Source organism: Equus caballus, chromosome 19 (assembly GCF_041296265.1).
Source record: "Equus caballus isolate H_3958 breed thoroughbred chromosome 19, TB-T2T, whole genome shotgun sequence".
Classification (NCBI taxonomy): Eukaryota; Metazoa; Chordata; class Mammalia; order Perissodactyla; family Equidae; genus Equus; species Equus caballus.
Window position 1 is genome coordinate 58,651,587 of NC_091702.1, and position 15,727 is coordinate 58,667,313.

Genomic DNA, 15,727 nt, shown 5'->3' on the forward strand with positions numbered 1-15,727 from the left:
AAGACTGAATTAAGTGCTGTAGAAAACTTAAGCATTTGTGATAAATATGACTTGCCTTAGGAAGCATGCAGTCAAGTAGGAGATTTGTAGGTCTAATAAATGTAAAAATATGTGTCGGTGTAAATGCAGTAAATGCTCAAAGGCCCATTGAACTCAGATGAGCAGAGGTCACCTCTGCCTGCAGGAATCTATGAAGGCATGGTGGGAAGTGGGTAAAATTTCAGCTAGATCTTAAGACATGGATATGATTTCAGCAGGTGAAGAGAGGAAGATGGTGAGCAGGTGGAGGGATTGGCAAGAGCAAAGGCCTAGAGACAGGAAACGAGGACATGTCCTGAAATGTTAGGTCATCTAGTTAGAGCTTAGAACATACAGATGGAAGTAGCTAGAAGTACAAAAACAGGGTCAGACTGTGAAGGGATTTTAATGAATTTATACCTTATTTTTAGGCAATGGGGAACCAGAGGGTTCTATACCGAGCAACGGAGTAGTCAGAGCAGCTTGTGTTTAATCTGGTGGTTTTGCGTATGGTGTCTGGGCTGGGAGGAAAGGCTCAGGTTAAGGCAGTTAGGAAACTGCTATAGCAGTCCAGGTGAGATTGAGAGAGGTCCTGAATCAGGGCAGCAGAAATGGAAATAGTAAGAAAGTGACAGATGTAAAAGAGAGGAAGGCAGAACTGATAATATTTGAAGAGGGAGAGGTTAGATCACTGAAGTTCTGAGTCAGGTCAACTGACTCAAACCATCTACTGTGCAATATAGGACAATTGATACTACGGGGCAGAATATAATTACTTTTTTCCCTGACCTATTTGGAAATTAATTTGCCAGAGGGCCTCATATTTCTTAGAAGCTTTACACCTCCACAGCACTGGAGAAATGGAGAAGACCCTGAAGAAATAGTGTTTTTCCCTCCTCAGCGATTTAGTTGCTACATTTTGAGCTATGACATCTACTTGCTTTACATAAAACTTCCAGTCATCCCCAAATAGAAGTTGGCTTCACTGGCGTCCCAGGGTAATGGCAGTCCTCATGTATTGGAGGTGGCTCTGCTCAAAATGGGGGCTGCTGCTCTTGGTGAATTTGCCACAACCTTGTTGTTAACAGACACCATCCCAGGAGGTGCTTAAACGTTTAAATGATGCATTCAAGCTTTCATTGAGGGTCCACGATAGGTATGGCGGGAAAACATGTGGTACAAGATGGAGTCCCTGCCTCCAAGACCTTGTCCTCCTTGTCCTCCTTCTTATTTCTTACTTTTCCAAGAACCCAAAAGGTCAATGCTGCCAGGAGCAAAAAAGGTGTTGGTTTCACTTAGGATATTTTGTCCTCACTTAGAGCACTTCACAAATTCACTCACTGCATCATTCCCCACCTAGATGCCTGGGAGAAAGGAAGATGTCCCAGAACTCTTCAGTACAAGAGTTACTGATGGAATGTTTTTCAACACATTTTCTATAAAATGTGGGTTCTGAGTCTATGAGAACATACAAAGAGGTAGAAAAGCATAGAGCATATATTAGCATGATAGACTCAGGTGGATCACAAACATGATCTTCAAATATCTGATGACCTTCCTTTTAGAAGAAGAATTAGACCTATTTGTATTGGCTCCAGTGGAATAATTTAGAAGAAAAGTTTCTAAACTGCAAACAAATTTTCCTTTAATCTATCAACCTCCAGAGTTTTGACTCAAAATTGATGTGTTCTCTCTCCATGAAAATATCCAAGCATAAACTAATCTGCCGTTTAGAAGGAAATTCTGAAGGGAATTCAAGGGGCTTTTAGGTGGGTTGGAGAGACCTTTAATGAATGCCTTTCCCAAACCCGAGAGTCTATGGTTCTTAGGTACAAAGTGTTGGTAGAGAATCATGAAATCTGTGTTGTTGGGCCAAGGGGCCGTGTTCTACCTGGGAATTCTTATGACGTTTTCTCTATACTTCTGTTTTGTCTGTAGTCTACATGTAATGCACACGTCTTGTCTTCTCGGTTAGATGCTCTGGAGCCAGAACCCATGTCTGATTCAGTTTTAACCCAAAGTGTCTGCTTAGTGATTTGTTCATAGAAGACACTTAAAAAATATTCACGGAGTAGATAAATGAATATATAAATATGCAAATAGATGTGCACACATAAGAATCCTTGATTTCCTCCCCCGAAACCTGTTTTTCCCTATGTGCATGTACCTTATCTTGGTTAATAGCAGCATCCATTACCCATTTGCTCAAGCCAAAAACCTGGTCATCCTTCCTCTTTCTATTACAACACACATTCTGTCCACCAGCAAGCTGTGACTCAGCTGTGCTTTCACCCTATATCACATTTCAATGACTTCTCACAATCTCCAACACTACCGCTAGTCTAGACCAGGGATCAGCAAACTGTGGCTCCGTGGGTGGAATTCAGCCTGCAGCCTGTTTCTGTAAAGAACGTTTCCTAGAACCTGGTCACATCCATTTTATTTGCATATTGTCAGTGGCTGCTTTCAGGGCTGAGGCGACGGCAGAGGTGCCGCAGAGACTACGTGGTCCACAAAGTCTAACATAGTCACCCTGTGGCCCTTTACAGAGAAAGTTTGCTGTCAGGGGGCATCAGGTTTCTATCACATATCCTTGTTTTGTTTTGTTTTTACAACTTTATAAATGTAAGAACTGTTCTTAGCTCCCTGACTTTCCAATACAAGCTTATAGGCAGGATCTGACTCCTCTTCACCAACCCCTGTTCTAAACAAATGATCCTTTCTAAGCATAAATCAAATCACATCACTTTATGTTAAAAATCTCCAAAGGCCTCCCATTACACTTAAAATAAAATCCAAATGTCTTACCACAGCCTGTAAGGCCTTTGGGATCCAATACTGCTTACCTCTCTGACTTTCTCTCTACCACATGCTCCCTCCAACCAACTTTGCTCTGCCCACACTTGTCTCTGGCAGGACCTCAAACTTGCCCAGTGTGTTCCTGCCCCAGGACCTTTGTACTTCATTTCTCTGTCCAGAATACTTGTACACAGATCTCAGAATTTGCAGTTCTCATTTCAGGTCAGAGGGTTTAACATGACTATCCTACTAAAATAGCTCCCACTCAGCCCCCTAGTCATTCTCTATCTCTTTACTTTGCGTGATTTCTTTAGAGCACTTATGTGAAACTAAGTTATTTAATTTTTGTTTACTTGTCTATTGTCTGTCTAGCCCACTAGAATGCAAGCACCCTGAGGACAGGTGCTTTGTATACGTGGCTTAAGCTACATCGCCAGCTCCAACAGTGCCTGGCATATAGTAGATATTTAATAGGTATTTGTTGATGGACGATTGGCCGGTTATATATAGTCAGTATCCCTTCCCCTTGTCAACTGATTAGGTTCCTGGGAAAGAATTTACAGTGACCCCCCTACTGAAAATACTGCTTCCTGGTGTTTTTTTTTCATCTGCTATTCATATGTATCTCCAACAGCCAATGGGCATCTTTTCCATCCTTGAAGAGGAATGTATGTTTCCTCAGGCTACAGATGTGACCTTCAGGACCAAACTTTTTGACAACCATTTTGGAAAATCGGTTCATTTCCAGAAGCCCAAACCTGATAATGAGAAGAAATATGAAGCTCACTTTGAACTTGTCCATTATGCAGGAGTGGTAAGTTACCTCCAGATGCTCAGCCCTGAATTTTCCTGACTCTGTTTCAAATGCACTCAGCCAAAGTCCTTAGATAACACATAAGTAAAGTTTAAAGTAAATGAAGAGATGAATAAAATAAATCTCAGTTCCAAAAAAAGTTAGTGTAGCCTTTTAGCACCAAGGAAATGAAATACCCATACTATAATAGTATTTCATGTTCACAGAGGTCAAAAACCTCAAAATAGACTTTGTCACCCCAACTCAAAGTAAGATGGCTTCAGAAAGTCATGGAGACCATCAAAGTCGTGCTTTTTTTCTTATTTGTCCTCCCTTTTAACTTAACATTGTGTGAACAAGTGATTTCAATTGATCTTTTTATTGAAGATTTTATTTTTTTATTCTCTCATAAAGAAATAGTCACTGTGAAGTAATGGTCTCCAAACTATGGACAACAAAGGTTTCTAATGACCCTCACTGCCTCTCTTCATGTCCCCGTGGGATGTGTGTGTGTGTGTGCCCCTTTTTTCTGCTTTTCTGCTTCTAGTCAGTGATTCTGGATGAAACAGAAAGAGAACTGATAAAGGAAAAATAATACTTCAACCTAAAAATGACCTGCCAATAGTACATAGATATCCTTGTAATTCTCTTCTTTGATATCCTCGAATATTAATTATAATGATATTTATAGTAAAATGCAATTATAATTGCTAATGTTTTTGTGAATGCTCACTGTGTGTTGGAGACAGTTGTTATTTCATCTGTTCTTGCCTATGAGGGGTCCTGATGTGAATTGTTTCTGCTGGAAATACCACCTATTTTTTCCTCTGCTCCCCTACCTCCCCGCCCCTCCCCTCCTCTTCCTTTCTTTCCACAATGTAAATGGTGAAGCCTGAGAATCTCTTTGGGTTGCACAATGGACTTCTGGAGCATTATTCAATACTGTTACATCAAATTGATTTGAAGTTAAAGGACCCATACAATTTGCAATTTGTTTTTTAAGGAAGGCACAATTTGCTGTGTTAATTTATGTACTCTCCTTTTTTGTTACCTGACTGCATGCCTTTCCAAAGGTGCCTTATAACATCAGTGGCTGGCTCCAAAAGAACAGAGACCTTCTTAATGAAACAGTGGTGGCTGTATTTCAGAAGTCATCCAACAGACTCCTGGCAAACCTTTTTGAAAATTTTATCAGTGCTGACAGTGGTGAGTCGAGCAAGCTTCCCTAATGTGTCAGCCTCAGGATGGAACTCTAGGCTGCCTCAGTGCTTACAAAAATCCTTGCTTCTTTCCTGCGATACTGGTGTCTGCTCCCTGTGGTCTGACTCATCCCCTCTTATTAGCCTCTCTGTCCTCAGGCTGGTGGTCCTTCAGGAAAGTGGTGCTCTAAGGTAGAGATATTTCAGGGGACCTGCTCTGGCCTGCTTTTATCTTCTACTTGACCCGGCTGCAAAGAGAGAGCAGCCACCCATGCTTTGATAAATGATTTTGGGGAAATAACAAGCCCCTTTATTAGCTCTGTCCCAAATATCTTGGAATTCTCCTTCACAGTGCTTTTGTATTATAGTAACTTGGGGTTATTAAAACTTCATGAGGGCAGGGATTATGTCTGACATGTTCAATTATAGCCTCAAGCATGTAGCAAATGCCTGTTTATCAGGGACTCCACAAATGTTTATTGACCGACTCATAACTAATCTTGTTTAGTAGTTTGTAATTTACAAAGCACTTTTAGGTGCATCATCTTACTCAATCTTTGCCACGACACTTTCAGATACATACAGAGGGAAATATCTCCCTATCTTATAGGAACAAGTACAGAAGAGTTAAGTAGTGTCCCAACTTCACAATCTCCTACATGGCAAAGCCAAACCAAGAAGCAGGACTCTGCTTCCTAGTCTGGTACCTGTTCCTCTCTCACCATCCCAGAAACAAACAAAACAGACAGATGCACAGGCTACATATATTTAGGATGCAATTCAGGCTTCTATACCACACTGCAAAGGATTTGAGGATGCTGAGCCCAAGTTGCTAACATTGGCCTCACCGCTGGACTAATGCTACAGAGGGAAGCTCTCCACGGTTCACAGCAAAAGTCACAGATTGGCAGCCGCTGAGCAGACGTGGCCTACAGACATGATTGTATTTGGTCCACACAGGTTAAAAAAATCAGACAACTTTACATATGCATTTGGATTTCCTTTCTCTTTTGAAAAATGGAAATCATGAAAAAATAGAAAATCTGGCCAGGCTGAGTTCAGATACCCTCAAGGCGTTGGGGCAGAGTGTACTAGCTGTTCTTTAAGTGGGTGTATACTCTGACTTCCTAACATTCTCATCCTCCTATTATCTTACACCCAGCTTCAGGGTAACTCCGGGCCCCTGTAGGTTGATCTGGGACTCCTGATTGATATGGTCAGGGAATGGAGAGAGAATTTAGCACTTTCTGACTTCATCAGCACATGATGACATAATCAGGAGCATGCCTGGGTCCTGTCGGCCTGCCTCAAGAGGAGGTGGAGAAATGGAAGCTGCTGTGTTTGGACCCTGGTAATCTCCAGGCAGTGCATTTGCCTGAGTCTAATAGCTTCTAAAGTACCTTTGAGAAGTCCGCCATGTAGTGGCCACATAACCTTATGGCTCCCAGGTGGGTAATTCTCTGATCATAAGAGATCAGAGAGTGGTTTAGGCAGAGAACTAGGGAGGAAATTGTGTTCTAACTCTTCAGCGTGTGTGCTGCGTTCTTTGGAACTAGAAGAGAATTGTCCAGAATGTCCTTTTTCATAATTCTTTAAGCAGCCCCTGAAAATACTTGCCTCCAAGTTTCTAACTCATCTAAATATTAAATTACCTAAAGAAGAGAGTAATAACCGTGCTCTCTTCTGGGGAATCCAAGAACTTTACACCAGGTTTAATTCATTTGGAAAATTAATGGAAGGTAATAGTGTTCCCTTTTCGTGGGTAGAGAAACTGAAATACAAAGAGGTCAAGTGATTCAGTCAGAGGGCCCAGGGCGTGTCAATAGGACAGTAGTGATTAGCTATATGACGTCTGCCTCCGCACAGTTGCTACTCAGGTGCAGAGAATATTTTGCTAGTTTTCTGTGTTGATAGCCTCCCTACTCTCTCCAGATTGCCCATGGATTTTGTTGTTGTTGTAGATCTTTGTGAGTTAGCACTACACAAATGTTTGTAAAACAATTTGGCTTAGCGTAGAATCTTTTGCTTCAAGAAAATGGAAATACATTGTTTTTTTATAAATTATAAAAGCAATGCATGAGTGTTCCAAAAACACAGACAATTTAGAAAAACTGAGAAACATAAAAATTACCTATAATTTCACATAGAGAGATAACAACTGCTAATGTTTGGTGTATACTCTTCCCATAATTTTTTGTGTATATAGTCACCTACAATACAAACACACTTAAAAAATATACTCAGGATAATAATTCATAAACTGTTTTGTAACCTTCTTTTCCTCTTAAAATAAATCCTAGAAATCTTTCCATGCTGGTTGAATGGATCTGCATCATCATTTTAAAAGTTTGCAGTGTTTTGTTGTATGCATACTCTTTTGTAAGTTAACTAACCAATCTCCTATTGATGGACAGTTGTTGATAATTTTATGTTGTGCTTAACTTTTTGTAATGACTTGACAATGCTGCAGTGAGTATCTTTGCACCATTGCCTGATTGTTTCCTTAAGGAAAAGCACTAGAAATAGACTTTTTGTGTTGAGACATAAATATTTTTCAAGCTTTTGGTAGATATTGCCATGTTGCTTCTGGAACTTTGACGAATTTATGCTTTCATCAGCAGGCTATGGTAATGTGACAAAAAAGAGCTTTTTAAATGTCTTTTTCTTCTTTTTTTAGCTCTACAGTTTGGGGAAAAGAAGCGCAAGAAAGGAGCTTCATTCCAAATGGTTGCATCTCTGCATAAAGTAATTTTTAATTGCATCTATTCGTATAGTAACTGTTTCACAATCTGCATGTATTATTACTTATTTGAAATTTCACATCTTCCAATACAGATAAAGTATCTGAAGGTAGCCAAGTTGGAAAAGTTGAAGTCTATCTTGATATCAATAGGCTTCAGTGGACACTATTGGTACCCCACCTAGGTCCTCTTTATCAGCCCTGCACTCCTCTTCCAGTTGATGAGAATATTGGCTCCTAACAAATCACAGTTGCCAGAATTGCCCTTGGCCAAATGGGGAGCTAAGCTGTCTCCCTCTTTTCCCCTCCAGCCTCTGGCCACTCTGTTGCCTCAAGGGGGGATCAACTGTGGTACAATTGGTGCCTTTGTGCTCAGAGCTCCTGCAAGGATCAGACTAAGCTGAGTCCATACCATTGCTTTTTTCTTCCTCTGTCCTACCCTGCTTCCCTCCTGCTCCAAATAAATCTCCTGAACCAGAATCCCATCTCAGATTCTGCTTCCAGAGAATCTGACCTAAGGTAAAGATTTCCCACGCAGAAAACTGGAGAAACAATTTCTTTCTTCAAACCATTTTATTGCCCAATCATGAGTTACTACTATCAAATTACAAACAGATAGATATGATTCACGATCAAACTATGCCTGTTCGATAAATATTACTGTGCCATAGGAAAGAAATAATGTATGTTTGGTAAGCAGGGAAGAATGTTGAATTCATTATTTTATGTTGGTATGCATCTCGGCTTTAGGATTAAGTTAAACTTGAAGACATTTGTGAGGTGGATTGGTGTTTTTAGTGATTTGCAAAGTGATTTTGCGTTTATTATGGTCTCTATTTTAGGAAAACCTAAATAAATTGATGACTGATCTGAAATCAACAGCCCCTCATTTTGTGAGATGCATAAATCCCAATGTGAACAAAATGCCAGGTAAGAACTAGACTTCTTTATAATCCACACTAGAAAATACATTTGATTTAAGCTATGTTGAATGTCTTTTTAAGAAACATTTACTGGTCCCTCTTATGTAAGTGTAGATTTTCAGATAGAAAAGTGGAAGTAAATTAAAAGTGAGATCTTCAGAACTTCCTCAAGATTGCGTTTGAATTGAGATTCAAAGAGACATATAGAAGGATTTCACGAAAAAGCTCAATTGGGTAACATTAGAATGCTTGATATTACCATTTAAATTCCTCCTTGAATTTCACACTAAAATGTGGATGAGCTTCCATGCCATTGTCTACAAGGGCAGAGTATAATAAAAAGGGATTGAATAATCAATTGAAGGATTAAGGTAGATATTTCAGCATAAAGGAAATTATTTGGTCCAAATGACCTAAATTGACCATAAAGAGAGTTTTTAAATCCATTTCTTTTCATTGAGAACTCCGTCTAGTCTTCCTTCTCAGTACTGTCATCTTCCCTCTCCCTGCTGGTACCCATCTCTTTAGTTATGTACTTCTGGGCAATGGATGCTTCTTTTTTTTTTTTTAATTTTTTTATTGAGGTCATATTGGCTGATAACATTGTATAAATTTCAGGTGTACATTATTATGTTTTAGTTTCTGTATAGACTGCATTGTGTTCACCAATAGCCTAGTTTTTATCCGTCACCATACATTTGTGCCCCTTTATCTCTTTCACCCTCCTCCCACCCCCTCCTGCTCTGATAACCACTAATCTGTTCTTATCTATGTTTATCTCCCACAAATGAGTGAAATCATATGGTATTTGTCTTCTGCTGACTTATTTCGCTTAGCATAATACCTCAATGTCCATCCACATTGTTGCAAATGGGGCAGTTTTGTCTTTTTTTATTCCATTGTATATATATACCACATCTTTATCCATTCATCCATTGATGGGCACTTGGGTTGCTTCCATGTCTTGGCTATTGTGAATAATGCTGCAGTGAATATAGGGGTGCATAAGTCTCTGAATTGTTCACGTTATGTTCTTTAGATAAGTACCCAGTTCTGGGATAGCTGGATCATATGGTATTCCTATTTTTAATTTTTTGGGAAATGTCCATACTATTTTCCATAGTGGCTGCACCAGTTTGTATTCCCACTAGCAGTGTATGAGGGTTCCCTTTTCTTCTCATCCTCTCCAACACTTGTTGTTTCTTGTCTTATTAATTATAGCCGTTCTGATGGGTATGAGGTGATACCTCATGGTAGTTCTGATTTGCATTTCCCTAATAATTAGTGATGTTTTACGTCTTTTCATGTGCCTGTTGGCCATCTGTATATCTTCTTTGGAAAAAAATGTCTGTTCATATCCTCGGGCAGTGGATACTTTGTAATGAGTAGATGGTGGTAGGGGGATGATAGGATAGGTGGGTGGTGGTGCGTTATTTTTTTTTTTATGTTTTTAATTGCCAAAGCAAAGTTTTTACAGAGATTGCTTTCCTTACATTATGGGTTTGAAGATTCTCAGCCATCTCTTTGGAATTATAGGCTTCTATGGAGCTTGGTTGGAGGCTGTCAGCCTCAAAAGAGTGTAGATGACAAGCACTTATGTCTTCAGAGCACTAATCACCCTTGGAATATGTAGCCAGATGTTGCTGATTCTGATTTCTGAGGTTCTGTAGTATCTTGCATTTTTATTAACCTCCTGTAATTAAGACCCCAATCTTGACAGTCTGTGACCTATTTTGGGAAAGCGTGATGCTCAACAATGATGCTGCGGTTTGAGTTTCTGCAATGCAAACACTTCATGTTCATTCACGCTGTATGTTTTTGCCTCATTGTTTTTTATCAGCTGGGTTTCTGGATGCATCTAGGGACACTGCTTCCATCCAGCAAGGAATCTAATTAGCTGCCTCTATTTTGGAGAAATTTTGTTAACTATTAGAGTTGCCTCCCATCGAGTCAGCTCTGATTTCAGCAGGTTTTTCTTTTTTTTAAGTCACAAGACAAAGTTGTAAGAAAAGCTTCATGATCTAATCAGAACAGGTCTTCATATGTACTTACAGGGAATGAGTGTGCCTGATAGGACTCTGCTTCTGTCCCTTCTTACAAATCATCTGTTTCTGTGGATGGAAGGGATTGGAGTATAGGACTATGGGTATATGGCTTAGAGTTTATTCTGTGACCATGGGTGTAGGTGGAGAATCATTCCTATTTTTCTCATAACAGTACAGTAGGCCCTTGGGAGGAGGAGTGCTGCTTGGCTTCTTGTAGAAGAGTTGCCGAGAGCCAGATCCAGTGGCTCCTTGGATGGTGTCTCAGAGGCTTCTATCAGAGATTGCAGATGCACTGTAGTGGGTCTTCTTTTGATGAAGAAGGAGGTGACAGGAGGATGCTTAAACTATAGAAAAAAACGTAGGCACTCTCAAGATGATAAAGGAGAATGTAGACCAGGACGTGGCCAAGTCCTTCCTAAGGCAAAATAGTGAGCAGAGTTTGGTGGTTGTGCTCATCCTGCCCTTTCTTAGTGTCCCTCCTTGTTATGACCCTTTCTCCTCCTACTTGAGACGGCAGGTCCCTTTTTTGTTATCATCACACTCTCTAGCTGCTTTTTGGCCGGCAAATGGATGGGACCAGCCGTTTACATTCTAGCAAAAATGTAGTCTTTGCCATCTTCCAGGAATATTTGCTCATGAAATCTTATCTAACTGTGTACTAAAGGATATGTTCCATGTGAAAGGAATTTCAGGTAAATCCTATTAGGAGATTCCTACTTAATAGGATGGGGACTATGAATGCCATCAGGCTAGGAGTGAATGAACCCCTATTCCCTATCATGTGGAGAACACCAAATTCAAATGCTTTCTTTTTAACCCAAGATCCAACAGTTAGGACAAATCTAGGGTAATAATTTTTTAGACACAGACTCAACATGACCCTCTTTCTTCAGGTATGATGGACCCTTACTTGGTTCTACAGCAGCTGCGCTGTAATGGCATCTTGGAGGGCATTAGGATCTGTCGTGAAGGTTTTCCAAGCCAACTGCTCTATGCAGATTTTAAACAAAGGTAAACACACATCCCAGGATCCAAGAAGCCTGAGGCAGTCCATTCTGGTTTCCTCTCTTTCTGTGGGTTTAGGCATGCATTGTTTGTTTGGTTGATGTCCTCTAGACCACAGATCGATGTGTTTTGGTAGTGGTGAGATATATGATGACAGAGTTCCATTATTATTTCCCTTTAAATCCAACATCCACGTAGCTGTAATATCCTTAAATCTCTATTAATGGATAATAGACCCACATATAGAAGAAATATATACAGAAGAAAGATGTGGAGGGTGAATTGAATCTCTGAAATGTTGTACATAGTTAATCATAGCTGCCATCCAAGCCGGCTGTTGCTTTACTAGCAAGCCTGTGAAAGGAAGGAAGCCAGCAGGGTGTGTGGCAAGAGGCAGGAGAGGCATCTGTGCTTTCTATTTCCCGAATTCTCAAATCATAAGGTACAGGTCATCAAGCAAATTTGAGCAAAATATGGTAGAGTAGAAAGAGTACCTGTCTTAGAATTAAGAATCTTATTTCTAGTTCTCCACCAACTCACTATTAGGGTAAAGGAATATTGGGAAAGTCATTCAGTGTCTCTGCTTTTCATACTTGAGCCCTCCTCTTTTCCTCTCTTTCCACTCCCAGTCTCTCCCTCCCTTCCTAATTGAGCAGAGAGAATCAAGCGAGGTTGTCTCTAAAGCACTATGAAAAGTACAAACTTTTACACCAATGTGAGGGGTTGTTGCTTGTATCCTCATTAGTATTGCCAAGAGTTTTCTAACAATTCAACATATCGGTAGGAGAGGTGAAAATCTGTGTCTCTTTTCACCTTACTTGTCCAGATTCCTATTATTTATTTGAATCATATGCCTCTCTGACCACAGAATTTATTCTTTACCTATTTTAAATTAGGTACTGCATTCTAAACCCAAAGGCTTTTCCAAAAAGCAAGTTTGTGAGCAACAGAAAAGCAACTGAAGAATTTCTTAGCTCCTTGCAGATAGACCATACCCAGTACTGCTTTGGAATCACAAAGGTAACTAGAAAACTGCAAAGAATGCATTTGGAGAGGAGTGGGAGGAAAGAGTGTTTATCTTAAAATACCTGTGGAAGTGCAATTATAAGGCATTCTATGGCTCTTGTGACCACAAATAATGCAAATAGAGCTCAGTTGAAAGTGGAAACTTCAGTGCTATTTGAGAGAGAAAATTCAATGCCTCTTAAGCCTCAGTCTTGACTACCTTTACATTTTTATAATTATTCACCAAAGCAAGTTTGTGCCAAGATATAAAATAATAAATCAACCTTAGTGTGCTAGAAAATGTGTATCCATATCAGAGGCAGAAAAAAGGGAATTAACTTGCTGGAGTCAGCTGCCTGCCTGAACGTGACCTCAGTCATCCGCAAGTAATCTTTAGAGAATTAATTCTAGAAGGCTATCTGAGTAATTAAAAACTTTAAGGTCTACCCTACTATCCAAAAACTTAATGCAAAGCTATCTTCCTTAAATGTGATTTGCTCAATTCTGCTTCCTCTTCGATGATCTTTGTATGATCCACATACTTTGGGAAACTTCTCACTAATTCGTTTGGTTTTATCTGACAGTCAACATCAGTTGTTCCCAATGACTTCCATACAAGAACCCAATTATCGGCAGGAGGACTGGAGGGCCTAAGGTGAAGAGCTCCCAGAAACAGAACTCCATAGGCCGTGATTATAAGTTGTTACTTGACTCTCTCATTTTGAGTACCTGAGAGTCTGTTTCTGCTGTTGGTTGCTCCTGCTGGTTTTTACTACTGATGCCTTACTTCCTTGTGTTTAGTTATTTTTACTGCGTACTACTTATGTAGGCCAGGACTTGCATGATGGGAGTGAGCCTCCTAAGGCACAAAATGTAAGGAGGTGCTCACTCTTAGACTTATGCAGTGCTGACTTAACCCTGAAAGTGAGAAATTTGTGCCTGAGACACCTCACTCACCTCGCCTTGGCCATTACTAATGAATCTTGAAAAAATATTTATGTGAATTCTTTAACGCCTCGGATAAAAGTGCCTTTCTCTAGAGCAACCGTCAGCAAACTATGGCCTAAGGGCCATCTTTATGGTCTATTTTTTATATGGCCCACTAGCTAAAACTGGTTTTATATTTTTAAGGGTTTGTTTAAAAAAGGTGAAAAAAAAAGAAGAACATTCTACCAAGACTGTACGTAACCCACAAAACCTAAAAATATTTACTACCTGGTCCCGTATAGAAAAAGTTTGTGGACCCCTGTCTGGCACTTTGGAGCACTGCCTGCCTGGACCTATCTTAAAACTTAAACCGAGTTCCCTAGGCAACCTAGACATTATTCATAGATAAGGGGGAGAATAGTCTAAGTTCTTAAGGAACCAATGTAGCCACAGGATTCAATAAAATATTTTGCAAACTTTAGATTTATAAAACCAAGCTTTCTAGCATGTACATTTTACATATTAAGTAAAACTTAAAAAGAAATAAAACTATCAGTGAATACATCAGTTGGTCATAGGGTCATTCAACAGACATTTACAGAATACCCATTCTGAGAACTAAAATCTGACATTTTTTTTAGGTGTTTTTAAAAGCTGGCTCTCTGGACCAACTAGAAGCAATGAAAGATGAAAGACTATCTAAAGTCTTCACATTGTTCCAAGCCAGAGTACGGGGCAAACTGATGCGAATCAAATTGCAGAGAATTCTGGAAGAGAGGTACGATGTTACTTCCCTGCACCCCCACTGCTGAGCACTGGTGGCCTCCATCAACGTGACCCATCTCATTGTCATAACAAGTCCGGTAAAGAGCTACTGCCTCTGCTTAGGCTGGGACTTAAGTTTTTTAAAATCATGAAACACCAAGAAGAGCACAAAGGGCTTTTATTGCCCTATCCAGCCAAATATGAGCATAATTCAGATATTTTTTGCATTGCCTCCAGCCTTCCCTTCGGAAGGATCCTTTAGAGTCTGAGAAGTCTGGATCTCTGAGGGTGAGGTGGCTCATGGTTCTTAACAGAAGCAGATCTGGAAGGGTTTGCGTGCATCCCACGGCCGACTTCGTGGGCAAGTTTGCTGTGAGAAATGCTTTGTAAATGCTGCGCAAAGTGAGGTATTCTCACCACTTTACAACCTCCCCGGGTCAGAAACTCTGGCTCCTGGTGACGTGTAACTGTAACTCTCTTACCTCATTTCAGGTGGGTTCACTAGGGACATTTTTTTGCCACATTTGCACACTTAGGTGTAGGTTTTGTCTGCTCTTTAATAGAATCATGGAAAGCAAACTAGAGAAATTTCCAAACCGAGGGATTGTGAACAGGGGCTTCTGCAGCTGTATTTACTTTTTCTGTAGCATAGTTTACTTTTTGGAGAGAGGTCCATGGGTCTTGGTATAACTTGCTTAATTGACAATCTGCTAATTCCTCCTGTTTCACCAAAAAAAGAGAGAACATTACAAGGTGATGTCAAAGATATTAGAGAGACATCTCCTAAGAGTCTTCTCTGACCCTCCAGTGTGTTATGGGAGTTTATGGGAATTTGGGATCAGGGGATGTGGCTTCTAGGACCAGTCACATAAACTTGAATGTCTCTTAATTTCTTTTTCTTTTTCTTTTCTTGCTGAGGAAGATTCTCCCTGAGCGACCATCTGCTGCCAATCTTCCTCTTTTGTATGTGAGCTGCTACCACAGCATGGCCAGTGATAGGCGAGTGGTGTAGGTCCGTGCCCAGGAACTGAACCTGGGTCACTGAAGCAGAGCGTGCTGAACTTAACCACTAGGCTGCTGGCACTGGCCCTCTTAATTTCTTCATAGCTCACTTCCTTCATCTCTAATGTGAGGTCTTTACTATCCATTCTTTCTATATCATAGGACGTTTTTAAAAAACTTATTATGAAATATTTCAAACAAAAAATATTATAATACGCAGTCATGGAGCTATGATCAAACTATAGCAATTCTTAACATTTTTTTCTGTAATTGCTCACAACTTAAAAAAAAATTGACAGATAAATTTGAGGCCCCTTGTATATTTCTACTTTGATCCTAGTTCTATACGTAGCTCCCCAAATCCTGAATTTGTGTTTATCTTTCCATGTTTCCTTTATCTTTCATATATAAAACATATAAAGGTATGTTTTCCTACCTTTAACATCTTTTTCTGTGGTTGCTCACAACATTTTTTTAAAAATAAGCTAACAAACACAGTTGAAGCC

General features: G+C 39.9%; 1 protein-coding gene across 1 annotated transcript in view; it reads left to right on the plus strand.

Annotated features, from left to right (window-relative positions):
* Positions 1–15,727, plus strand: part of MYH15 (myosin heavy chain 15) — a 132,316-nt gene that overhangs the window by 47,294 nt on the left and 69,295 nt on the right. The window contains exons 15-21 of the mRNA XM_070242846.1: positions 3,452–3,631; positions 4,684–4,816; positions 7,487–7,554; positions 8,392–8,479; positions 11,411–11,528; positions 12,419–12,542; positions 14,096–14,232. Coding sequence (XP_070098947.1) covers positions 3,452–3,631; positions 4,684–4,816; positions 7,487–7,554; positions 8,392–8,479; positions 11,411–11,528; positions 12,419–12,542; positions 14,096–14,232 — 848 coding nt within the window. The remainder of the gene's footprint in view (positions 1–3,451; positions 3,632–4,683; positions 4,817–7,486; positions 7,555–8,391; positions 8,480–11,410; positions 11,529–12,418; positions 12,543–14,095; positions 14,233–15,727) is intronic.